This window comes from Hyla sarda, chromosome 4, assembly GCF_029499605.1.
Source record: "Hyla sarda isolate aHylSar1 chromosome 4, aHylSar1.hap1, whole genome shotgun sequence".
Classification (NCBI taxonomy): Eukaryota; Metazoa; Chordata; class Amphibia; order Anura; family Hylidae; genus Hyla; species Hyla sarda.
In genome coordinates, this window is record NC_079192.1 from 263,822,224 (window position 1) to 263,849,878 (window position 27,655).

General features: G+C 46.6%; 2 protein-coding genes across 4 annotated transcripts in view; one reads left to right on the top strand and one right to left on the bottom strand.

Annotated features, from left to right (window-relative positions):
* LOC130369195 (coiled-coil domain-containing protein 107-like) lies at window positions 1-27,453 on the bottom strand. 2 transcript variants are annotated; one of them, XM_056574097.1, is made up of 6 exons: window positions 27,264-27,453; window positions 21,389-21,576; window positions 15,468-15,534; window positions 6,619-6,709; window positions 5,371-5,480; window positions 1-1,533 (listed from the first exon to the last, which is right to left on the bottom strand). In XM_056574097.1, exons 1-6 carry the CDS (start codon window positions 27,316-27,318, stop codon window positions 1,280-1,282), a joined length of 765 nt encoding a protein of 254 aa, XP_056430072.1. In that variant the 5' UTR covers window positions 27,319-27,453; the 3' UTR covers window positions 1-1,279. The 2 variants fall into 2 exon arrangements, with proteins under 2 accessions (XP_056430072.1, XP_056430071.1); XM_056574096.1 differs by having other exon boundaries at window positions 26,945-27,304.
* The window catches only part of CAPS2 (calcyphosine 2), a 114,539-nt gene continuing 114,268 nt past the window's right edge, over window positions 27,385-27,655 (top strand). Inside the window, exon 1 of one of the 2 annotated variants that reach the window (XM_056574091.1) lies at window positions 27,385-27,530. The gene's annotated coding sequence lies outside the window, so the exon portion shown is untranslated. The remainder of the gene's footprint in view (window positions 27,531-27,655) is intronic. The other variant, XM_056574090.1, reaches the window with a different exon arrangement.

Below are 27,655 nucleotides of genomic sequence, written 5' to 3' on the forward strand. Positions count from 1 at the left end.
ATAGTGCCATATTTTTAAAGCTTCCAATCGCCTGAACGACATGCTGCAGCCACCACTAGAGGGAGCTGAGTTGCTTACTGCATAGTGGGGTATATTTTCTATTGCACATGCCCCTGAGGCATACCTGCCTTGCTTCACATTTATTCATTTTATGCAGCTTTTAGATACATTTATGCAGAGGTTAAGGGGGTGCGGAGTCATGGAAAAAGGAGCATGGGCTGTCTGGGAAGGAGTTATTTTTTTATATGCAACTTTGAACCAATATTTCGGGAACACAATTTTGGCATTAAAGGGGTACTACAGTGGAAAACATTTTTCCCTGGTGCCATAAAGTTAAATATGTTAAGATTTATCGCTACTGTATGCTACAGCGGAAGTTAAGTTGTTCTTTTCTGTCTAACCACAGTGCTCTCTGCTGACACCTCGGTCTATTTCAGAAACTGTCCCCATAGCAATCCTCTCCTGCTCTGGACAGTTCCTGACATGGACAGAGGTGTCAGCAGAGAACACTGTGGTCAGACAAAAGAACTATACAACTTCCTCTGTTGTATACAACAGCTGATAAGTACTGGAAAGATTAAGATTTTTTTAATAGAAGTAATTTACAAATCTGTTTAACTTTCTGGCACCCGTTGATTAGAAAAAAAAATGTTTTCTGCCGGAGTACCCCTTTAACAAAACCATTAGTCTATATACTGTAAATAATGTCTATCACATGATAGTAGAGGGTAAACAAGGAAGTGATATCCGGCTGAAGGTTTTTCTTTCATTTAATTATGGACATTGTGAAGAATATAAAAATGTACATGCCCCACAATTCTCCAGTAAAAGCCCTGGCAGCCATCCTGATTGAGTAGGAGAGACAGCCCAAATGCTCTGCGGAGCGCTTGTCCACCAGCTCGGTGTTGCCATTGTGACTAGGCCACAACTTCTATACTGGGTCTAGTGGCAAAAGAGGCAGCTACCACTTTAATTTTCCACCACAATATAAACGGTACCTCTGGCAGCTGTATCTTGAGGCCTCTCTCATGCTCTGTGGACCCAAAGACCAACTCTGCCAGAAGTCAGGCCTACAGGCTCAGCCCCATCACATCTGCATTTTCTCTGTCACAATCCCACGATGTATATGGTATGGGGATATGTGTCTGGCTCTATTGTGGTAATTTTTTTTCCCTTTATAATTATCTTTGGCGACAGGTACGCTTTAAGATGTAAAACGTAAATACATGAACAAGCAGTATGTAAAAGTAAGGCATTATGTTTTAGTTCAGTCTTTATCTTAGTCTTTTACGTTACGTTTTCTCAACCCATCTGATGTAGGACTTTGTGCCACATCCTCTTCAGGCTGAGGACTGTCTTCTTCACAATGAGACAGTCCTGGATGAATGACTGGCTCTTCTGAAACAAAGTTGTGTGCCGGCAAATCAACATCCTTCTCATCAGGTTTGTTCTCATCTCCTCGAGAGATTCCAGGATTCTGAATATTTAAGGCATCTATGAGATCCTCAAGTGTATTCTCACTGGACTGATTTCCTGTCAAAATAAGAGATATTATTAGTGGCTACTGTGCAGATCATTTATAATTGTACACTATAAGTCATTTATTCCTCTCTAAAGTCAAGTAGTATCTCATATCTATTAAAGGGGTACTACCGTCGAAAACTTTTTTTTTTAAAATCAACTGGTGCCAGATAGTTAAACAGATTTGTAAATGACTTCTATTAAAAAATCTTAATCCTTCCAGTACTTATAAGCTGATGAATACCATAGAGGAAATGGTTTTCTTTTTGGAACACAGAGCTCTCTGTCGACATCACTAGCACAGTGCTCTCTGCTGACATCTCTGTCCATTTTAACTCCTTAACGACAATGGACGTAAATGTGCGTCATGGTGACGTGGTACTTAACGCACCATGACATACATTTACGCACCGACATGATCGCAAGCACCGGAGCGGTGCTCGCATCATGCCCGGCAGATCCCGGCTGCTATCAGCAGCCAGGGACCCGCCAGTAATGGCGGACATCCGCGATCGTGCGGATGTCCGCCATTAACCCCTCCGATGCCGTGATCAATACAGATCACGGCATCTGTGGCAGTGTGGTACTTTGAATGGATGATCGGATCGCCCGCAGCGCTGCCGCGGGGATCCGATCATCCAGCATTGCAGCCGGAGGTCCCCTCACCTGGCTCCGGCCGTCTCCCGGGGTCTTCTGCTCTGGTCTGAGATCGAGCAGACCAGAGCAGAAGATCACCGATAATACTGAGCAGTGCTGTGTCCTATGCATAGCACTGAACAGTATTAGCAATCAACTAATTGCTATGAATAGTCCCCTATGGGGACATAAAAAGTGTAGAAAAAAAGTAAAAAAATTTTTAAAAAAGTAAAAAACTGAAAAATCCCCTCCCCCAATAAAAAAGTAAAACGTCATTTTTTTTCCCATTTTACCCCCCAAAAAGCGTAAGAAAAATTATTAATACACATATTTGGTATCGCCGCGTGCGTAAAAGTCTGAACTATTAAAATATATTGTTAATCATCCTGTACGGTGAACGGCGTAAACGTAAAAAAAATATTTAAAAAGTCCAAAATTGCTGCTTTTTTTGTCACATTTTATTCCCAAAAAAATGTAATAAAAAAAGTAAAAACTAAGCAAAAGTGATACTGATAAAAACTACAGATCATGGCGCAAAAAAATGAGCACTCATATCGCCCCATATACGGAAAAATGAGAAAGTTATAGATGTTCAAAATATGGCAATTTCAAACATACTAATTTTGTTAAAATGGTTTGAGATTTTTTTTAAGCAGTACAATTATAGAAAAGAATATAATCATGGGTATCATTTTAATCGTATTGACCCACAGAATAAAGAAAACATGTAATTTTTACTGGAACCTGTACAGCGTGAAAACAAAACTTTGCTAAATTGCGTTTTTACTTTTCAATTTTCCCACATAAATAATATTTGCTTGGTTGCGCCGTACATTTTATGGTAAAATAAGTGATGTAATTACAAAGTACAATTGGTGACGCAAAAAATAAGCCCTCATATGGGTCTGTGGATGGAAATATAAGAGAGTTATGATTTTTAGAAGGCGACGAGGAAAAAACGAAAATGCAAAAATAAAATTGGTCTGGTCCTTAAGGGGTTAAGAACTGTCCAGAGTAGGAGAAAATCCCCATATGCTGCTCTGGACAGTTCCTAAAATGGACAGAGATGTCAGCATAGAGCACTGTGTTTCAAAAAGAAAACCATTTCCTCTGTAGTATACAGACCCTAATAAGTACTGGAAAGATTAAGATTTTTTAATAGAAGTAATTTACAAACCTGTTTAACTTTCTGGCACCAGTTGATTAAAAAAAAAAGTTTTCCACAGGAGTACCCCTTTAAGGTTGTTACCTCAGTTTATGAAAGTTTTATTATGAGGGTAAAAGCTAAAGTTTACTAGGGGTCTAAAATAGGAAGCATAAAACAGGTAAGCATGAAGCATTTTGTGGAGTCCAGCTTTGGTCCTCCAGGCGTTCTCTGTTTATTTCTCTGCATGACACGCTCTCCCTATCTCCTAATGACATCATGGGAGCACCCTGCAGCCAATCACTGAGTCCATTGACTAGCTGTGGTGTGCCTGGGCATGTCATCACTAAAAGGAAGTCAGCAACGGCAGCAGCAAAAATAAGAGCAGCATCACTGGAAATATAAAATAGGCAAGTATTCTGTATTTTGTTATTTTATTACTCTTGCAGGTTTTTTTTTTTTTCTTTTATATATCACGGATGACCTCTTTAAAAACAAACATAGCTTTAAAGGGGTACTCCGGCGCTAAGACATCTTATCCCCTGTCAGGCCCCCTCCCATAGGCTTGCATTGAGGGGCGGAGCGTGACGTCACACGCCGCCTGCCCTGTGGTCGCCGGTAATCAGACCCAGAGCGAACATGCTCCGGGGACTGATTTTAACTGGGGTGCTGCAGGACCCCCGCGATCAGGCATCTTATCCCCTATCCTTTGGATAGGGGATAATATGTCAAAGCGCCGGAGAACCCCTTTAAACCAAATCTTTTCACCTCTATATTTCCTCAATTCTCACTTGGGGCCCCAGCACGGAGCCTGTACAACAGTGTATTGTGGCTGTATCATTTTGCAGTATGGGGCTACACAGGCTCTATGGGGAAGATTTATCAAAACCTGTCTAGAGTAAAAGTTGCTGAGTTGCCCATAGCAACCAATCAGATCGCTTCTTTCATTTTTGAAAAGGCCTCTGAAAAATGAAAGAAGCGATCTGATTGGTAAGATAATTCTAAGAGGAACCCTTCTATGGGAGAAGACCTTTGTTGAAGTCTCTTCATATAGTTAGATTTTATAACAGATTAGAGAGTACTTTGAAAAATACCAAGTTGTAATATAGCTGTGTGCCTCTATGGCAAGGCTATGGAAGCATTTATAGATAGGTGATGTTACAAGGCACTGTGACCAACGGGCACATATGGGGCTCATATACCATTGTGGAAAAGGAAACCGTGTTTCATGCTGCGCGTGGTTCCAGCAGCATGGAACTTTCAACAGGCTACTTTTAAAGCTGTTTCTTATGACAATTCTTCGTAAAACCTTTCTTTCTACCTCTGTGAAGCATTTTGAGGGGTTATACTCATTGGATTCCAACTTTCAATCACCTAGCAGAATCCTATGACTTAAAGGGGTACTCTGGTGCTTAGACATCTTATCCCCTATCCAAAGGATAGGGGATAAGATGCCTGACCGCGGGAGTCCCGCCTCTGGGGACCCCCGTGAACTTGCACGCGGCACCCCGTTTGTAATCAGTCCCTGGAGCGTGATAGCTATCACGCCCCCTCCCATAGGCTTGCATTGAGGGGCGGAGCGTGAAGTCACACGGGGGCGCAGGCGTGACGTCACACACCGCCCACCCTGTGATCGCCCATAATCAGACCCGGAGCGAACATGCTCCGGGGACGGATTACAAATGGGGTGCCGCGTGCAAGATCACGGGGGTCCCCAGTGGCGGGACTCCCGCGGTCAGGCATCTTATCCCCTATCCTTTGGAAAGGGGATAAGATGTCTAAGCACCGGAGTACCTCTTTAAGTCTCTGTCTAGCAGGATATGAACAAACATCAGAAACTAAAAGTTGGCTCCATGGAGCGTATTTAGATTCTAGCAGAGATTGCTTTAGCATCATCGCCCCTTTTGTCCTGGGAATGCTCACATCTGAGGGTACTGCAAACAAAACTAAGCAATCTCCATACACAAACAATGGTTGTAGTAGTACTGATAGCATAGTGATTATGGTACCATCCTAGAATACCACCTTTGCCACAAGAACTTAGTCTTGGACATTTATAGACCTTATACCTGGATTATTAATAGTGGTTTTATCCATTCCGCTTTTCTTCATTAACTGTCTGATAGACTGTAGCTGATTCATGATTTCATCTTTCTGCTCCGCAGCCAAAGTATTCACACTGAAAGCAGAAAGAAAGATATCTGTGTCAATTACATGAAACATCATGGTTTTCAATAATAAACAGAAACAAGTCAGTGAAAATTTGGAAGACCTGAGTAAATGGTCTTGTATGTTTGGAAATGCTGCATGACAACCTCATAAAGGACTGTAGCTTGTGAGCAGCGAGTTAACATCCATACTGTCAGAGAACGTAGCCTAACGCAGGGGTCTCTTTCCATTGTTTTTTCTTTACAGGGCTGCACCTAATTTAAATGCATGCAGATTCCTAATAATGACCACTTGGGTGATAAGTATTTAGTTGGTGTGGGTAGGACCACTTACTGATCATAAGAATGGGAGTGGTCAAGTCTGTTCTTCTGCTGCAAATAACAGAGTATAGTGCTTGTTTATCTTAAGCAGTCACATAGACTTTTAAAGGGAGTGGCAGTATGCATACTTGACAGCTGCTCCATGCTAAAATGGGCACTTGGGACTTGTTCTCATGATCGTGATGGCAACATCAATTAAAAAAGCAACAAATACACTTTTTTTTTTAGCATACAAAGTCACATACAAGGCATGACCCTTTATAGCAAAGCTCTGTCCCATTGTGTCAATTTACTAGGAGCCAACAAAAGCACTCGGTTAATCCTGATTTATAGCTCATTTTAAAAAGGTACTTAATTCTACAGATTTTTTTTTTTCAATTAAAAGGAAATATTTAGGAATATAAAAACAGAGCTAATTTCTTTCAAAAACCGCTCCACATTTGTTTCCAGGTTGGATGTGGTATTAAAACTTTATGGAACTGAACTGCAGAACCACACCCAACCTGGAGACAGACAGTGGGAGGTTTTTGAAAGAAATTAGCTCTGTTCTTTCTATTCCTGGATAACCCCTTTAATATTGGTAAATGAGTGTCCAAAATGACTTTCTTCACGTCAGCAGAAGACAGGTGCAGTTTTAATTTGGCTGGAACAACTATACATTCTATCAATGCAAATCATCATTACCCCTAACCAAATAATCATTACCCCTAACCAAACCCCTAATGCAAATCATCATTACCCCTAACCAAATAATGTAAAAGCTTGACCCATGGTTATGGTACATTGTGTTCAGGGAAGACTGTGTCAAGATAAAATAGCCTTACTTACCAATTGGATAGTGGATCAAGTTGGGTAAGTAATGAATTGAGCATTTTCTCTGTATGTGCCAAGTGTTTTTCTAACTCCAAAAGCTGATTTTCTGAATTAAAAGCAAAGCATCAAACAAAAAACTGTTATTCATACAGCTGGTTCTCCCATTTATGACTAGACATATCTACTGGAGATTGTTCTACAGGGATGCAGTTAGCAGTAAAAGGCCTTCATATTGATTACTATAGGTTCTGGAGATGCCCTCTAGTTTTTAAAAACACATATCTGGGACATAGACAGTCCTGAATGCAAACAAGGGTTTCGGATTGCCCATTTAGTCATCTAGAGTGTTCCAGTGACAATGGTTATCCAGCTATCCGCTGCAATTCATATTCCATACTTCTGACACTTTTAGAAAGCTAGTAGGACAAGGGGGACACATGGTACCATTAATATAGCCGTCTGTGCTTCCATAACATAGAAAAATGCTTTTGTTCTTGGTGTCAAGTGTCAAAGTTCCAGCCCTCAGCACTTCAGGGACTTGAGAGAGAACTGGAACCCAAATCAAATCTAAGTAAAAAATGTAAATCAAAAGGCAGATTGAATTTGTGTAAAATTCATCACAGCAACTCTTAATGTGGTCCATATGTGCCCATATGGGTTCCTAATAAGACAGCCAATGGTGTCCTGGGGTATCCCCTCCCAAACCTAAATCAGGGTATCAGTGAACTCCTGGAGAGTCTGTGGTGATTCTTGGTTGCATTCAGGAGTCAAGTCCTGGGGGGGAAAAAAAAGTGTGGGAACTCACTTAAGATTTCCAGTCACGGGCAGGTCCTGCAGGACCTGCCCTTGACTGGAAATCTTAAGTGAGTTCCCACTAATGGAAACAGTGTTCCTGCTGTGGAAAAAGTGCAGGAACTCCATTTCCAATGCGTTCCTGAAGGACTTGAGCTCTGGTGGTGTTGGATGCAATGAAACATATTGTCCAAGAGATTCTCAGTAGGATTTAGGCCTGGGAAATGTGAGGGCTGCTCAATGGCATCAATGCCTTTGTCAAGCAAGCACTTCCTACACAAGTTGTGCACCCTCCTGCACCAGGGTAAGATCTCTCAAGATTTTATCCTGGTACCTTAAAGCAGTCAGACAATGTATAGGTTTATAGAATAATCCAAGGATACTGTATGCCTCCCCAGACCATTACTAACCCATTACTAAACAGTTGATGCTGGATCATGTTGCAGGCAGCACAATATTTACCACCGTCTCTCAAGACACTTCCCTGTCACGTGCCTAATGTAAACCAGCTTTCAGCTGTGAAGAAAACACGGCGCCTATGTCAGAGCTACCAAGTGTGCTCTAGAGGACATCAGGCGCTAATGTCATCCTCATGGTACCCTGCTGGAGGTCATTTTGTAAAGCTTTGGCTTCCTGGAGCAGATCCTGCTTCTGCTGCTGGGATGATTTCCTTGTGTGTCCATATCCATCTCTCTTTCTATAGTGGCCTGTGTTCTGGTATGTGATCCTGGAGACTGTGCCATCTTGGGAGAGGCTATTCTCAATGGGCTGCATGTGCCACTTTAAGCTACGAGTAGTGACAAGGACACTAGCAGAATACAAAACTAGATAAGAATCGGTCAGGAAAGGAAAGGTAAGGTGAGAGTGATGCCTTATGCTTCATGAATAGAAAGATTGATATCCTTGAAGTTTACCTGACTTGGTTATATTGTTCCCCTAATGTTTTATGAGAAGTATATTAGCAGTTAAGTTTTCATCTGCTGCCTTCACTTTTCATCCCTAATATTCCTTGGGCACCCTGCTCTTTGTCCTGTCCAGTAATACAGGTTGAATATGAGTATTAGTCCTGCTTCATTACTGGACTGTACTGTACTGTGATTTTTCAGTCTATAGCCTCAGCATGATCTCTTCTTCTCCCTCAGATGTACTGACATGGTGCTGAGATGTGTGCGATCTCTCCACGTCCCCCTGCAGATTCTGTGGGGGTGCTCTCCTCTTTCTACATTGATGCTGTCTGCCTATGTGGTTTTTACTAGGCCTGGTGAAGATTCTGCCATAGGTTCACCTCTCACTACACAGCAGGAGTCCTCTCTCTCTCTCTTTGCAGGAGTCCTCTCCTCATAGTTTCATGTGCCATGTATAACCTCTGTCCACATCTATAACACTGAGGAAAAGGAGGGGTGATATTCAGAGAAGAAAAGAAATCGGCGACTCACCATCTCAGCTGGTATATTCTTCTTTATTGAAGCATACTCACGTTACAATATAACAGAGGGAGAGGGTAGTGGGGGGATAGTGATGTGCGACCGAGCTCCTGTTTCGCACTCTAAGTGTGCTTCCTCCGGCCATGATGGCCGGAGGAAGCACACTTAGTGTGCGAAACAGGAGCTCGGTCGCACATCACTATCCCCCCACTACCCTCTAAGTGTGCGAAACAGGAGCTCGGTCCCACATCACTATCCCCCCACTACCCTCTAAGTGTGCGAAACAGGAGCTCGGTCGCACATCACTATCCCCCCACTACCCTCTAAGTGTGCGAAACAGGAGCTCGGTCCGACATCACTATCCCCCCACTACCCTCTAAGTGTGCGAAACAGGAGCTCGGTCCGACATCACTATCCCCCCACTACCCTCTAAGTGTGCGAAACAGGAGCTCGGTCCGACATCACTATCCCCCCACTACCCTCTAAGTGTGCGAAACAGGAGCTCGGTCGCACATCACTATCCCCCCACTACCCTCTCCCTCTAAGTGTGCGAAACAGGAGCTCGGTCGCACATCACTATCCCCCCACTACCCTCTAAGTGTGCGAAACAGGAGCTCGGTCCGACATCACTATCCCCCCACTACCCTCTAAGTGTGCGAAACAGGAGCTCGGTCGCACATCACTATCCCCCCACTACCCTCTCCCTCTAAGTGTGCGAAACAGGAGCTCGGTCGCACATCACTATCCCCCCACTACCCTCTAAGTGTACGAAACAGGAGCTCGGTCCCACATCACTATCCCCCCCACTACCCTCTAAGTGTGCGAAACAGGAGCTCGGTCGCACATCACTATCCCCCCACTACCCTCTCCCTCTAAGTGTGCGAAACAGGAGCTCGGTCGCACATCACTATCCCCCCACTACCCTCTAAGTGTGCGAAACAGGAGCTCGGTCCCACATCACTATCCCCCCCACTACCCTCTAAGTGTGCGAAACAGGAGCTCGGTCGCACATCACTATCCCCCCACTACCCTCTCCCTCTAAGTGTGCGAAACAGGAGCTCGGTCGCACATCACTATCCCCCCACTACCCTCTAAGTGTGCGAAACAGGAGCTCGGTCCCACATCACTATCCCCCCACTACCCTCTAAGTGTGCGAAACAGGAGCTCGGTCCGACATCACTATCCCCCCACTACCCTCTAAGTGTGCGAAACAGGAGCTCGGTCGCACATCACTATCCCCCCACTACCCTCTAAGTGTGCGAAACAGGAGCTCGGTCGCACATCACTATCCCCCCACTACCCTCTAAGTGTGCGAAACAGGAGCTCGGTCCCACATCACTATCCCCCCACTACCCTCTAAGTGTGCGAAACAGGAGCTCGGTCGCACATCACTATCCCCCCACTACCCTCTCCCTCTAAGTGTGCGAAACAGGAGCTCGGTCGCACATCACTATCCCCCCACTACCCTCTAAGTGTGCGAAACAGGAGCTCGGTCCCACATCACTATCCCCCCACTACCCTCTAAGTGTGCGAAACAGGAGCTCGGTCCCACATCACTATCCCCCCACTACCCTCTAAGTGTGCGAAACAGGAGCTCGGTCGCACATCACTATCCCCCCACTACCCTCTAAGTGTGCGAAACAGGAGCTCGGTCGCACATCACTATCCCCCCACTACCCTCTAAGTGTGCGAAACAGGAGCTCGGTCCCACATCACTATCCCCCCACTACCCTCTAAGTGTGCGAAACAGGAGCTTGGTCGCACATCACTATCCCCCCACTACCCTCTCCCTCTAAGTGTGCTTCCTCCGGCCATGATGGCTGGAGGAAGCACACTTAGTGTGCGAAACAGGAGCTCGGTCGCACATCACTATCCCCCCACTACCCTCTCCCTCTAAGTGTGCGAAACAGGAGCTCGGTCGCACATCACTATCCCCCCACTACCCTCTAAGTGTGCGAAACAGGAGCTCGGTCCCACATCACTATCCCCCCACTACCCTCTAAGTGTGCGAAACAGGAGCTCGGTCCCACATCACTATCCCCCCCACTACCCTCTAAGTGTGCGAAACAGGAGCTCGGTCGCACATCACTATCCCCCCACTACCCTCTCCCTCTAAGTGTGCGAAACAGGAGCTCGGTCGCACATCACTATCCCCCCACTACCCTCTAAGTGTGCGAAACAGGAGCTCGGTCCCACATCACTATCCCCCCACTACCCTCTAAGTGTGCGAAACAGGAGCTCGGTCCGACATCACTATCCCCCCACTACCCTCTAAGTGTGCGAAACAGGAGCTCGGTCGCACATCACTATCCCCCCACTACCCTCTAAGTGTGCGAAACAGGAGCTCGGTCGCACATCACTATCCCCCCACTACCCTCTAAGTGTGCGAAACAGGAGCTCGGTCCCACATCACTATCCCCCCACTACCCTCTAAGTGTGCGAAACAGGAGCTCGGTCGCACATCACTATCCCCCCACTACCCTCTCCCTCTAAGTGTGCGAAACAGGAGCTCGGTCGCACATCACTATCCCCCCACTACCCTCTAAGTGTGCGAAACAGGAGCTCGGTCCCACATCACTATCCCCCCACTACCCTCTAAGTGTGCGAAACAGGAGCTCGGTCCCACATCACTATCCCCCCACTACCCTCTAAGTGTGCGAAACAGGAGCTCGGTCGCACATCACTATCCCCCCACTACCCTCTAAGTGTGCGAAACAGGAGCTCGGTCCCACATCACTATCCCCCCACTACCCTCTAAGTGTGCGAAACAGGAGCTTGGTCGCACATCACTATCCCCCCACTACCCTCTAAGTGTGCGAAACAGGAGCTCGGTCCCACATCACTATCCCCCCACTACCCTCTAAGTGTGCGAAACAGGAGCTCGGTCGCACATCACTATCCCCCCACTACCCTCTCCCTCTAAGTGTGCGAAACAGGAGCTCGGTCGCACATCACTATCCCCCCACTACCCTCTAAGTGTGCGAAACAGGAGCTCGGTCCCACATCACTATCCCCCCACTACCCTCTAAGTGTGCGAAACAGGAGCTCGGTCCCACATCACTATCCCCCCACTACCCTCTAAGTGTGCGAAACAGGAGCTCGGTCGCACATCACTATCCCCCCACTACCCTCTAAGTGTGCGAAACAGGAGCTCGGTCGCACATCACTATCCCCCCACTACCCTCTAAGTGTGCGAAACAGGAGCTCGGTCCCACATCACTATCCCCCCACTACCCTCTAAGTGTGCGAAACAGGAGCTTGGTCGCACATCACTATCCCCCCACTACCCTCTCCCTCTAAGTGTGCTTCCTCCGGCCATGATGGCTGGAGGAAGCACACTTAGTGTGCGAAACAGGAGCTCGGTCGCACATCACTATCCCCCCACTACCCTCTCCCTCTAAGTGTGCGAAACAGGAGCTCGGTCGCACATCACTATCCCCCCACTACCCTCTAAGTGTGCGAAACAGGAGCTCGGTCCCACATCACTATCCCCCCACTACCCTCTAAGTGTGCGAAACAGGAGCTCGGTCCCACATCACTATCCCCCCCACTACCCTCTAAGTGTGCGAAACAGGAGCTCGGTCGCACATCACTATCCCCCCACTACCCTCTCCCTCTAAGTGTGCGAAACAGGAGCTCGGTCGCACATCACTATCCCCCCACTACCCTCTAAGTGTGCGAAACAGGAGCTCGGTCCCACATCACTATCCCCCCACTACCCTCTAAGTGTGCGAAACAGGAGCTCGGTCCGACATCACTATCCCCCCACTACCCTCTAAGTGTGCGAAACAGGAGCTCGGTCGCACATCACTATCCCCCCACTACCCTCTAAGTGTGCGAAACAGGAGCTCGGTCGCACATCACTATCCCCCCACTACCCTCTAAGTGTGCGAAACAGGAGCTCGGTCCCACATCACTATCCCCCCACTACCCTCTAAGTGTGCGAAACAGGAGCTCGGTCGCACATCACTATCCCCCCACTACCCTCTCCCTCTAAGTGTGCGAAACAGGAGCTCGGTCGCACATCACTATCCCCCCACTACCCTCTAAGTGTGCGAAACAGGAGCTCGGTCCCACATCACTATCCCCCCACTACCCTCTAAGTGTGCGAAACAGGAGCTCGGTCCCACATCACTATCCCCCCACTACCCTCTAAGTGTGCGAAACAGGAGCTCGGTCGCACATCACTATCCCCCCACTACCCTCTAAGTGTGCGAAACAGGAGCTCGGTCCCACATCACTATCCCCCCACTACCCTCTAAGTGTGCGAAACAGGAGCTTGGTCGCACATCACTATCCCCCCACTACCCTCTCCCTCTAAGTGTGCTTCCTCCGGCCATGATGGCTGGAGGAAGCACACTTAGTGTGCGAAACAGGAGCTCGGTCGCACATCACTATCCCCCCACTACCCTCTCCCTCTAAGTGTGCGAAACAGGAGCTCGGTCGCACATCACTATCCCCCCACTACCCTCTAAGTGTGCGAAACAGGAGCTCGGTCCCACATCACTATCCCCCCACTACCCTCTAAGTGTGCGAAACAGGAGCTCGGTCCCACATCACTATCCCCCCACTACCCTCTAAGTGTGCGAAACAGGAGCTCGGTCGCACATCACTATCCCCCCACTACCCTCTAAGTGTGCGAAACAGGAGCTCGGTCGCACATCACTATCCCCCCACTACCCTCTCCCTCTAAGTGTGCGAAACAGGAGCTCGGTCGCACATCACTATCCCCCCACTACCCTCTCCTTTTAAGTGTGCGAAACAGGAGCTCGGTCGCACATCACTATCCCCCCACTACCCTCTCCCTCTAAGTGTGCGAAACAGGAGCTCGGTCGCACATCACTATCCCCCCACTACCCTCTAAGTGTGCGAAACAGGAGCTCGGTCGCACATCACTATCCCCCCACTACCCTCTCCCTCTAAGTGTGCAAAACAGGAGCTCGGTCGCACATCACTATCCCACCACTACCCTCTCCCTCTAAGTGTGCGAAACAGGAGCTCGGTCGCACATCAATATCCCCCACTACCCTCTCCCTCTGTTATATTGTAACGTGAGTATGCTTCAATAAAGAAGAATATACCAGCTGAGATGGTGAGTCGCCGATTTCTTTTCTTCTCTTTGAATACCATATGAAAATCTTATTGTGTCAGAGCACCACCAGCAGCACCTAGCTACACTGACGCATATCCAACACGTTAGTTTCCTCCACAAGCGCAGTGCCGTGCTAATTCTTGTATGAAAGGAGGGATGATATCAGTGGAGCCAACATAAGCAGGAGCAGTGTGCAGGACAGACTCTGCAGACGTAACATTTGGGGACATTTTACTACAGACTACTTACAAACAATTATTTCATCACAATATCAACCATTTAGTATATGCTATACACAGACACCGCTGACTCCAACTGTGTGTTTGGTTTCCAGCACGTGGCTGTCATTTTACCGGAATGTTCGAGCAGCATGATACACAGTTCTGTTCTACATGTTTATCAGAATCTGTGACAGAGGCTTCAACTTAGGATTCCCAGTAGTGTCAGACTTGCACATGCATGTGATGTCATTTATTTCAGGCTACTTGTTTTCCTTTGTTCCCTCTTTGCCCATAATTCTTGCAAAAACTTTGGACATGTTGCAGAGACCTGTTTTGATCGGTCAGGGTCCAAGTATTGACTGACTGTGCCATGTGACTGAGAAAAACTTACAATGCAAGTCTGTAGGATTGTCTTGGTCACCTACACAAAGAGTAACAAGCCAGGATCTTCTCTCCATGCGTAGTCTAGTTGGGTCAGGACACTCAGACCCTGACCATTTAACATTTAAGACACGTTAAAAGTTTTTTATTATTTTTTACAGCAACTCGTATACATTCAGCATATATAATGAGAGATACCTTTACAGTGCTGCAATGCACAGGAAAATTGTCGCAGGATCAGCAGAAAATTTATTCCTCAAACAGGTCATGGGTTTTGGGCAGTTCATTGTCATGACTTTTTGTCGAGGTGTCTTACCAAAGGACTGTTATTTTTATATATTTTTTAAGTGCAGCATCTGTCACAATTCTGATGCAGCACTTTCTGCAATTGTCACTTAGCATTAGTAAATATACTACCGCTCTATAGAGCCTTACCCACACTAAGTGACCTTTACAAATGTTAAAGGGGAACTCTGGTGTCAACAAGTGAAAAACAAATGTTTTCAAATCAACTGGTGCCATAAAGGTAAACAGATTTGTTAATTACTTCTATTAAAAAAAATCTTAACCCTTCCAGTACTTATCAGCTGCTGTATACTACAGAGAAAATTGTGCCGTTCTTTCCAGTCTGACCACAGTGCTCTCTGCTGACTCCTCTTTCCGTGTCAGGAACTGTCCAGATTAGAAGCATATCCCCATAGAAAACTTCTCCTGCTCTGGACAGTTCCTGACACAGACAGAGGAGTCAGCAGAGAGCACTGTGGTCAGACTGGAAAGAACTTCAAATTTCTCTGTAGTATATCTGTAGTATGCAGCAGCTGATAAGTACTAAAAGGATTAAGATTTTTTAATAGAAGTAATTTACAAACCTGTTTAACTTTCTGGCACCAGTTGATTTGAAAACATTTTTTTCCACCAGAGTTCCCCTTTAACCAGGCAAATATCACACAGTACCTGTTGCCTTGGTTTTCGTCTCATCATCTTTGGAGAGTTTTGATCTATTCTTCTCATTTGACTTAACCTTAAAGTTAAAAAATTAAATATGTCAAGTAGACGAAGCAACAAGAAAATTCCTCTTTAATTGCACTTAGGCTGACATCATTCTATGCAGCTATGTTTACACTACTGGGGCTTCTGTCTGTCATAAATGGAACCCACAACATAATGCCAGATCCACTGCATGACCGAAACTATTGGTGAGCCACAAATGACACCAATTTATAATGGGGTCCATTGGGCTTCATAGCATTGTTCATATCATTATTTGGGGGGAAATGTTCTTCAAAAAAAGTGTACAGAAATACTGTAGTGTGAAAAGGGGCATTAGACTCTTTTTCCAATAGGTTTGGAAGTGTCTGTCAGGGGTGAATGTGGTGAAGCTTTCCTGTACGGAGATCTATTAAGCTGTCTTATAGTAAGATTCTCTTTGTTGCCCGTAGCATTTTAGGGCTGGGCTGTATACTGGTTAATACCGAAATTTCTGTGCTGCGCGATATGAATTTTAACCCATACCGCAATCCCAGTTTGGCCCCTCCCCTTGGGAATGAATGAATTATCAGCCCGCTGCGCTGTCCCCACATCGGGGAACTGATCATATGTGACCCGCCCGCGCTGTTCTGCTTCTCCCCCCCCCACCCCCCAATTAATTATCAGCCCAGCGCTACTACTCACAAGTCACCCGCAAGCACTGCCCTCCTCGTCCTCCTGTTTGTTGCGGCCGCGGGCGCTGACACTCTATACCAGTGGTCTTCAACCTCCAGATGTTGCAAAACTACAACTCCCAGCATGCCCGGACAGCCGTTGGCTGTCCGGGCATGCTTGGAGTTGTAATTTTGCAATATCTGGAAGTCCGCAGATTGCAAACCACTGCTCTATACTGCTCTATACTATATGCCCGGGCTGCAAAAAGTAAACAAAATAAACTTTATCTCACCTTCCCCGATGGTCCAGACCAGCTTCCCAGGGAATGAAACGTCGGAAAGCCGTCAGCCTTTCACTGGCCGCAGCGATGTTCCTCCTCGGCTGGTGATAGGCTGAGCCCACTGTCATGTAAGAAACCGGCTTCTTACATGACAGTGGGCTCAGCCTATCACCGGCCGAGGCAGAACATCGATGCGGCCGGTAATAGGCTGACGTCTGTCTGACGTTCCCGTCCCCAGCGTAAGGCCGACGTCGGAACATGCGTTAGTTTTATTTTGTTTACCTTTTGCAGCCCGGGCATAGGGATACCACACAGTATAGTGTCAGCGCCGGCGGCAGCAACAAACAGAACGACGAGGAGAGCAGCGCTTGCGGGTGACGTGAGTAGTACCCCGATGGGGACAGCGCAGCGCTGATAATTTTGGGGGAGGGGAATACCGTTATATACCGTGGAACCGCCATAAGTTACTAAAATACCACGAAACACATATTTGGCCATACCGCCCAGCCCTATTAAAGGCGTATTCCAGGCAAAAACTTTTTTTTATATATCAACTGGCTCCGGAAAGTTAAACAGATTTGTAAATTACTTCTATAAAAAAATCTTAATCCTTCCAATAGTTATTAACTTCTGAAGTTTTCTGTCTAACTGCTCAATGATGATGTCACGTCCCGGGAGCTGTGCATGATGGGAAAATATCACCATAGGAACTGCACAGCTCCCGGGACGTGAGTCATCACAGAGCAGTTAGACAGAAAAAAACAACTAAACATCAGAAGCCAATAACTATTGGAAGGATTAAGATTTTTTAATAGAAGTCATTTACAAATCTGTTTAACTTTCCGGAGCCAGTTGATATATAAAAAAAAGTTTTGGCCTGGAATACCCCTTTAAGCATTTTATTAGAGCAATATAAGAAAAAACAAAAAAAACAAAAACAAACCTTGCTTTGGTAAAATGAAAGCTGAGCTCCTATTGATCTAAAGGGGATTCTGCTAAACAATACAGAAGTTGTGTAGCAGAACTTCTAAAGTGGATCTGGATTCTGCTATAAGAATGAACGGTTTCATTTACACTTTCTGAGGTGTATTTCACGCTTTTTTTTTGCTGCGTATTTTGTTGCAGTTTCAGACTTCACTTCGATCATCTTTGAACAGCATGTTTATTCTTGTAGTTATTTTGGTAAAAAAACAAAAAAAAAAAAACATTTTACTTCATAGATCTTTATTTGCTTAGTTTTAATATTCCGTACAGTGTGCTGTGTGACCTCTATTATATCTCAATACCTTGATATTCTCCCCTGTAGGCTGCCTTGTATTTGTTCTCCTCTGTCTCTCCAGCCTACGTAAATTGTCTTCCAAGGATTCTCTCTCCCCTGTGCTCACGTTTTACGTACGCACTTTCCTAGCATGTCACTTGGGATCATTTCAAGGGTATAATCTAGTGGGAGTCACTCAATCTTGCTCTCACCACCACCAAGGTTGCAAAAATAAGCATAATAAATCATACCCAAAGATTATCCACACACCCCAAAAACCACTACATTTGTCACAAATCAATGTTCGTTTGCCCACGTGCCCCAACCCTCTCTGGTCTTCCTTGCTCATATGACCCCAGGATGTGACTGTAAACAGGTAGTCTGCTTCCACACACATATCACAATTGGCCCCAAACCAGCCCACACACAAACACCACCACCTGTCACTTGTCACACGTTTTCGCACTCTTCGCTCTCCAGCACTAACACAGTAACATGCACGAGCCACAATGATCTGTACAAAAGAGTAAGTCTCAGCCCTAGTGGCCAGAATGAAAACTGTAAGATTTTAGGATTATTATAAAGTACAGATATGAAAATGGAAAATTTGAAAAAACATCAATAAAACAGGTTTGACATATAAACTTGGTTTAAACAACAGATCATTTTCTGAACACACATTCCCTTTAACCCCTTAAGTATTTTTCAGTTTTTGCATTTTCGTTTTTTCCTCTTTACCTTTTAAAAATCATAACCCTTTAAATTTTCCACCTAAAAATCCATATTAAGGCTTATTTTTCGCACCACCAATTCTACTTTGCTGTGACATTAGTCATTTTACACAAAAATCATTGTGCGACAAAATTGAAGAAAAAACGCCATTTTGTAAATTTAGGGGCTTCCGTTTCTACGCAGTGCATATTTCAGTAAAAATGACACCTTATCTTTATTCTGTAGGTCCATACGGTTAAAATGATACCCTACTTATATAGGTTTGATTTTGTCGTACTTCTGGAAGAAAATCATAACTACATGCAGGAAAATTTATACGTTTAAAAATTGTCATCTTCTGAACCCCTATAGCTTTTTTATTTTTCCGCGTATGAGGCGGTATGAGGACTAATTTTTTGTGCCGTGATCTGAAGTTTTTGTAAGTACCATTTTTGTTTTGGACTTTTTAATTGCTTTTTATTAATTTTTTTAATGGTATAAAAAGTGACCAAAAATACGCTATTTTGGACGCTACTTTGAATTTTTTTTTTACGTATACGCCATTGATAAGTGCGGTTTAATTAACAATATATTTTTATAGTTTGGACAATTACACACACGGCGATACCACATATGTTTATTTTTATTTACATTATTTATTTTTTTTATGGGAAAAGGGGGTGATTCTGACTTTTATTAGGGAAGGGGTTAAATCACATTTATTAAACACTTTTTTTTTCCACTCTTTTTTCGCAAAGTTATAGCCACCATAGGGGGCTATAACATTGCACACACTGGTTTCCTACACTGATCACTGCCATGCATTAACATGGCACTGATCAGTGTTATCGCCACTCGACTGCTCCTGTCTGGATCTCAGGCACGGATCAGTCATTCGGCGATCAGACATGCAGGAGGCAGGTAGGGATCCTCCTGGTCTCCTGCAAGCTGTTAGGGATGCCGCGATTTCACTGCAGCGGTCCCGAACAGCCCGACTGAGCTGCCGGGATGCTTTCGGTTTCACTTTAGATGAGGCGGTTAACTTTGTTCGCCACTTCTGAAGGGTTAATACCTGGCATCACCACGATCAGTGATGTACGGTATTAGCCGCGGGTCCCCGCAGTTGGGGCCAACCCGATATGATGCCGGGTAACCGCGTGACCCTGCGTTATATATCGCGTGAGCCGGCGCAGGATGTAAATATACATCCTGCGTCATTAAGGAGTTAAAGGGAATCTAGCAATAGTGTCACTCATACTATCCTGCTAAAAGTATGTATGCAGGTAATGCAGCGTTTTATTTGTCACCTACGTTGTGCTGTTTATGAGATATGGACAAGACTGCTACATCCGCCTGGCAGGTCCGGCAACAACGTCCCCTAATAAATATGCATATACTTCCTTAGCAGTGACATAGCTGCCATGTGCTGTGAGATCCTGTACTTGCTAATGAGGAAGTGTAGTGTATATTTTCTAGGGGGCATGTTACAGAACCTGCCATTCGAGTTTCGCAGTACACTTAGAATGCTCTCACCAAACAAACTCATGTGCAGATTTTGATTTAGACAGAAAGTGTCAAGTTAGTTTTAGGCTCAGTGGCCAAAATGGAAATATTTCAGGATTTTTTTAAATACAGATAGAAAAATTTAAAAATAAATAAATAGAAAAAAAATTAAAAAAAATTCTTTAAAAATGTTTCACATAGAAACTTGATTTTAATAGGTCTAGAAAAGGCGCCAGCAGGGTTTTTTGCGCCTTTTGGTTTACACATTTCTGCTTATTTTGAGTTGCAATCCACAGATTTTGGCAATATACATGATATGGAAGGGATTTATCAACTGCGCCTTTTTGTCAAAAGGCGCAAAAAAGGTGCAAAGCCACTGAAAAGTCTCTAAAACTACCCCAGCCCAGACTTAGCTTTTTGGTGTATGTGAAGAGAGACATTTCTGAAAATGTGACCTGCACAGAATTCATCAAATACTCTGTGACAAGTTAATACTCTGTGACAAGTGCTGCTCCTACACATCATCAGCACACAAAATAAAGGTGTAGAAAAATGCTTCACTTCTTTCCTGTTGAGATGAAGAATCAGTGGGGATTGGGCACCATTGTCAGGTCGCATTCACACCACGTTCATTTCAATGAGCTGAGTTAGATAGTAACTCCGGTCGGCTCATTTTTGCCCTGTATCCGGTTTTGTGGCCGGACTTAAAACCTTAGTATACCACAGTTTTCAGTCCGGCCATAAAACAGGTTACGGGGCAAAAACGAGCCAACCGGAGTTACTATCTGACTCCGGTTGGCGCATTTAAATGAAGGAGATTCGGCGCTGGGATACGAGAGCGCCTGGTTTTGAAATTCCCCAGCTGGATCCAGGCAGCCGGATCTCACAAATGTAGTGTGAATTTAAAGGGAATCTGTCATCAGCATCACCCACACTAATCTATTGGTAAAGGCTTGTAGTGCGACTGCGTTCTCCACAGTGGAGGAGAGAGTGCACTATGAAGCTGCAGGATGAACGCCCTGCATGCACCAAGATTCTTCATGTGCAGAATTAGAAAATGAGGAATAATGGAGGAGCAGCAAATGGTAAGTACTCAACCCCATACCAATCAGTTAGTGTGAGTGATGCTGATTACAGATTCCATTTAAGGTTAGGGTCACACGCAGCGGGTTACTCACAGCTGAAATTTCTCAGTGGAATTCTGCAAGCAGAATTTCTGCAGCGGAAAATCTGCGGGCAGAGGCCAATGACTTTAATGAGTGGCAAAATAATCCACTGGCAGATTTTCCGCTGCAGAGATATTTATAATTTCAGCTGTACCCGCTGTGGATGTGCTACATGTGACCCTACCCAAAAGGGTGATTAAAGACCCACAAGGTGTATTTGCTTGTTCGATCATTTTGTTTCCCGAAGATTATAACATACAGTATATACAGATGTCATGTTAATGTATTGCACGAAAATAAGTAATCTCATACTTACTTTTGAAAACTTGTATGCAGCAAAAAGTGCCACTCCTACAGCATAAATGGGCATGAGTGTAAATGCCATGCTGCGGCCTGCCCCCCTCTTCTCTGCCTTTAGTTGTTTTTCCATCTCGCCTTTCATCTGATCCATGTGGTTACTCTTTTCTAGCGTTCTTCTAGGTAAATGACGATTTCCTTGGCTCTCTAGTACAATTGAGAAGAAACCATCAGGCACTTGTAGCTAAGCTCCAGCGTACCTTCCAGTCATAACAATCACATTCACACGCTGGAAAGAATGCAGTATAATCAGGTCTGTGAAATGTCTGCCGCACGGCGGTACATTACCACGTCACATGTGAATTGTGGCTCTAGGAATAGATTTAACACTTTAATTCTATTATTGATATAAGTAGGGCTGGGCTGTATACCGGTTCATACCGAATTTTTTTGTGCTGCACGATATGAATTTTAACCCATACAGCAATACTGGTTTGGCCCCTTCGGGAATGAATGAATTATCAGCCGCAGCGCTCTGTCCCCACATCGGGGAACTAATCATATGTGACCCGCGAGCGCTGTTCTGCCCCCCCACCCCGCAATTAATTATTAGCCCAGCACTGCGCTGTCCCCATCGGGGTACTACTCACATATGTAACCCGCAAGCGCTGCTCTCCTCGTCCTCCTGTTTGTTGCGGCCACCGGCGCTGACGCTCTATACCAGTGGTCTTCAACCTCCAGATGTTGCAAAACTACAACTCCCAGCATAAGGGGGGGGGGGGGGGGTTCTGGATGATGTCGAAGGCCTCAGTGGTCTTCAACCTGCAGACCTCCAGATGGCATGCTGGGAGTTGTAGTTTTGCAACAACTGGAGGTCCGCAGGTTGAAGACCACTGTGGCCTTCAACATCATCCAGACACCCCCCCCCCCCCCCCCCCTCATCCTGGGAGATATAGTTTTGCAACATCTGGAGGTTGAAGACTACTGGTCAGCGCCGGCGGCCGCAACAAACAGGAGGACGAGGAAAGCAGCGCTTGCGGGTGACGTGAGTATTTACCCCGACGGGGACAGCACAGCAGTGGGCTAATAATTTTTTATTTTTTTTGGGTAGGGGGGGGGGGGGGAGGTGTCTTGTTTTTTTTTTTTTTTGGCCATATAATACACCAGTGTCTCCCAACCAGAGTGCTGTTGCAAAACTACAACTCCCAGCATGCCTTCAACTTAGGGTTCCCAGCAGTAGTGAGCAAAAAAAAAGGTAAGAGAAGAAAAAAATAAAAAAAAACACACAACAATGTGTAGCAATAATCAGATCACTTCTTACATTTTTCAAAAGGTCTTTAAAAAAAAAAAATAATAATAATAAAATGATAAAGCAATCTAATTGGTTGGTAAGGGAATCTGCACCACTTTTATTCTGCACAGGTTTTGATAAATCTTCCACTATATATAGGCATCTGACTGTCAGGGGAAGCCCTGATGAAGTCACCAAGCTTAGAAATTAGGAGTAGTCCTCTGCCCCCCTCTCCCTCTCATTGAGTGTGACAGTGTTGCCCAAAGAGCGCCCATTGAAAGAATTAGGGAACAGAGCAAAACAAGTTGTCCAGAAAAGTTATGTCAAATGTATGTGCAAGTCTGACACTAATGGGAATCCTATGTTGGAGCCATGCTGGGAGTTGTAGTTTTGCAGCAGCTGGAGGCACATTGGTTGGGAAACACTGATATGTGGGCATAGAAGATTTTTACAGACAATTCAGAGGGGATGTATACTGGAGCTAATACTATTGTGCAAAATACCTATTACCTAAGCTTCAGCAAGTTTTAAAAAACTGCAGACCATGTGAAATACTTTCTTCTGGACTCTTTTGCTTGTTACTATGATTGTGATCTGATTTGAAATCATTTTGGTGTGAATACCTATGTGTCATTGCACACACTATTCATTGCCCTATTTGGGAACTTCGGTTCTGGGGGGGGATAGATTTTGTGACCTATTAAGCTCCGGCCTGGTGTTTTTTTTTTGTGTAATAAATGATAAAGCTGAATTTATTTTGTATTATTATTTATTGGAGTGCGTTCTTGCCGTCTTCTATTTGGTGGGTTGATGTTTACAATTGCAAGATATTAGCACCCAATGAAGATATTTTAGGCGGTGCTCATTAGGGCTGGGCGGTATACCGGTTCATACCGAATACCGAAATTTTTGTGCTGTACGATATGAATTTTAACCCCATACCGCAATACCGGTTTGGCTCCTCCCCCTCGGGAATGAATTAAAGGACAACTGCAGCACAATATACACTTATCCCCTATCTACAAGATAGGGGATAAGTGTTTGATCGCGGGGGTCCGACCGCTTGGACCCCCCTCGATCTCTCTAATGGGGCACCGCCATTAGCGCTCATAGTGAGCGCTAAGGCGCGTAGCGTCGACCTAGAGGTCGACCGTGACGCCCCGTCTCCTCCCCGTCCCAATACAGCTCAATGGGGGAGAAGGGGAGGCAGGAACACTGCCTCCCCGCCTCTCCCATAGAGATGTATGGAGGAGGCGTGCAGGCCGCAACGTCATGCTGCGCCCGGCACGCCCCCTGCACGGGAGAACCAGCGGTCGGACCCCCCGCGATCACACACTTATCCCCTATCCTGTGGATAGGGGATAAGTGTTAATTACGCTGCAGATGTCCTTTAATTATCAGCCCAGCGCTGTCCCCATCGGGGTAAATACTCACATACCACCTTCAAGCACTGCCCTCCTCGTCCTTCTGCTTGTTGCGGCCGCCGGCCCTGACACTCTATACCAGTGGTCTTCAACCTCCAGATGTTGCAAAACTACAACTCCCAGCATGCCCGGACAGCCGTTGGCTGTCCGGGCATGCTGGTAGTTGTAGTTTTGCAACATCTGGAGGTCCACAGGTTGAAGACCACTGCTCTATACTGTATCACTATGCCCGGGCTGCAAAAGGTAAACAAAATAAACTTTAACTCACCTTCCCCGTCGGTCCGGATTTGCTTCCTAGGGAATGGAACGTCTGAAAGCCGTCAGCCTATCATCGGCCGCAGCGATGTTCCGCCTCGGCCGGTGATAGGTTGAGCCCACTCATGTAAGAAACCGGCTTCTTACATGACAGCTGTCAGCCTATCACAGGCCGAGGCGGAACATCGATGCGGCCGGTGATAGGCTGACGGCTTTCAGACGTTCACGTCCCCAGTGTAAGGCCAACGTAGGAACATGCGTTAGTTTATATTTGTTTACCTTTTGCAGCCCGGGCATAGGGATACCGCACAGTATAGAGTGTCAGCGCCGGCGGCCACAACAAACAGGACGAGGAGGGCAGCGCTTGCGGGTGACGTGAGTAGTACCCCGATGGGGACAGCGCAGTGCTGGGCTGATAATTCATTTTTTGGGGGAAGGGGAAATACCGTTACCGCCATAAGTTACAAAATTACCGCGATGCACACATTTGGCCATACCGCCCAGCCCTAATGCCCATACTTTTTCCTCTTTGTATACTTACCTGTATATCACATAAATGTGCAAAGATTGGTGTGATACCCGAGGAGCGGGCAAAGGATCTAGACAGATTATTGTTAGATTTGAGGATGTATGTAGAGAAGTCTATACATCCAGAATCCCCTCAAGATAAAGTCCTCCATCTGCAATAATGTAACCCGCCAATGTCTTTCCATTATCTTCTAATACATCAGTAGAAACAATTCTAATGGGATAAAAGCTTTCCATTTATCGCAATGACTTTCTGTTATGAATAACAGGAAGAGATAGGACCAGATGTCCATGCTAATGGCTTATCCAAGTGATCGATACATTCTAGTGTAATGCGGAGTCTGGAATGCAGAAAAGACCTTTCTGGGGGAAATGTATTCGCTTCTACAGGGAAGATGCCTGAAAAAACATCAGTCTGCAGAGCAAATGGACATACAGAATGAGAATCTGGAACAGTCAGTTTTATGAATGTCAATCCTGAGACATTTACATAGACGAAGCAGGAGAGAATTGTAATAGAAGAAGATATCAGACACACATCATGACAGAAAGACAGCGGGACAACAGTCGCCGGGGGGGGACAGCGGACAACAGACGCCGGGGGGGGACAGCGGGCAACAGCCGCTAGGGGGGTAAGCGGACAACAGTCATCAGGGGGGGGGGGGCAGCGGAAAACAGATGTCGGGGGGGGGGTCACAGCGGAAAACAGCCGTCGGGGGGGGGGGGGGGGGGTTAGCAGAAAACAGCCGTCAGGGGGGGGGGGGGGGTCAGCGGAAAACAGCCGTCAGGGGGGGGGGGACAGCAGAAAACAGCCGTTTTGGGGACAGCGGAAAACAGCCGCCGGGGAGGGGGGGGCGCGGAAAACAGCCGCTTGGGGGGGGGGGGGGCAGCGGCAACAGCCACCAGGAGGGACAGCGGACAACAGTCACCAGGAGGGACAGCGGACAACAGTCACCAGGAGGGACAGCGGACAACAGTCACCAGGAGGGACAGCGGACAACAGTCACCAGGAGGGACAGCGGACAACAGTCACCAGGAGGGACAGCGGACAACAGTCACCAGGAGGGACAGCGGACAACAGTCACCAGGAGGGACAGCGGACAACAGCCACCAGGAGGGACAGCGGACAACAGCCACCAGGAGGGACAGCGGACAACAGCCACCAGGAGGGACAGCGGACAACAGCCACCAGGAGGGACAGCGGACAACAGCCACCAGGAGGGACAGCGGACAACAGCCACCAGGAGGGACAGCGGACAACAGTCACCAGGAGGGACAGCGGACAACAGTCACCAGGAGGGACAGCGGACAACAGTCACCAGGAGGGACAGCGGACAACAGTCACCAGGAGGGACAGCGGACAACAGTCACCAGGAGGGACAGCGGACAACAGTCACCAGGAGGGACAGCGGACAACAGTCACCAGGAGGGACAGCGGACAACAGTCACCAGGAGGGACAGCGGACAACAGTCACCAGGAGGGACAGCGGACAACAGTCACCAGGAGGGACAGCGGACAACAGTCACCAGGAGGGACAGCGGACAACAGTCACCAGGAGGGACAGCGGACAACAGTCACCAGGAGGGACAGCGGACAACAGTCACCAGGAGGGACAGCGGACAACAGTCACCAGGAGGGACAGCGGACAACAGTCACCAGGAGGGACAGCGGACAACAGTCACCAGGAGGGACAGCGGACAACAGTCACCAGGAGGGACAGCGGACAACAGTCACCAGGAGGGACAGCGGACAACAGTCACCAGGAGGGACAGCGGACAACAGTCACCAGGAGGGACAGCGGACAACAGTCACCAGGAGGGACAGCGGACAACAGTCACCAGGAGGGACAGCGGACAACAGTCACCAGGGGGGACAGCGGACAACAGTCACCAGGGGGGACAGCGGACAACAGTCACCAGGGGGGACAGCGGACAAGTCACCAGGAGGGACAGCGGACAACAGTCACCAGGGGGGACAGCGGACAACAGTCACCAGGAGGGACAACAGTCACCAGGAGGGACAACAGTCACCAGCATATCAGAAGTGATAGTAATGGACACACTTCCTCCCGGTTACCTGTGGTGGGGGTCCTCCTTGTAGGGTCCTCCTTGCTAACCCCCAACATCCTGGGCAGCAGGAAGCAGCCACACATGGCCAGGGACAGGGCCAGCAGTAGATGCTGGGAGCTGGAGAGCACCATGATGTCTGCACCTTGTGGAGCTAATTGCCTCACACTAGACGGGACATGTCCACGCCTCACACGGCCACTCATTGGCTCCCGGCGCTGACGTGTCTATAGCGCGGGGATGTATGTACAGCCATATAGGCATGTATGTACGGTGCACCGGGACCGCCTCTAGTACAGTACTACTACACAACCGACACCGGCTATTACCGCACACGGCTCCGCTCCGATCTCCGCTCCCGAGGGCTAAGGATACAGCTAACATATGGCTTAGAAAAACAGTCACGTCACGTGATGAGCTCAAAGCCAATCGAATCGCTAAGCGGTGCGTTCAGCCGTGGAACGCAAACACTCCTGCATCGTAAGTCCGGTTTCCATGGTAACTGATCTCGCACCGGTGACTTCTACGTTCGGCTGTTTCTGTTTGTACCGGTTGTTTTTCTCTCTTGTGACCAGTGGAGAATCGCATAAGACCGGGTGAGTCAGTGTGAACGCGCGTCTGTCGCTTGAATCTTGTTGAAGTAATAGTGTTATTATATAAAGTGTATGGAAAGTGCCAGGCCCAGATAAGGAGATACACAAGAGAATACAGAACACAGTGA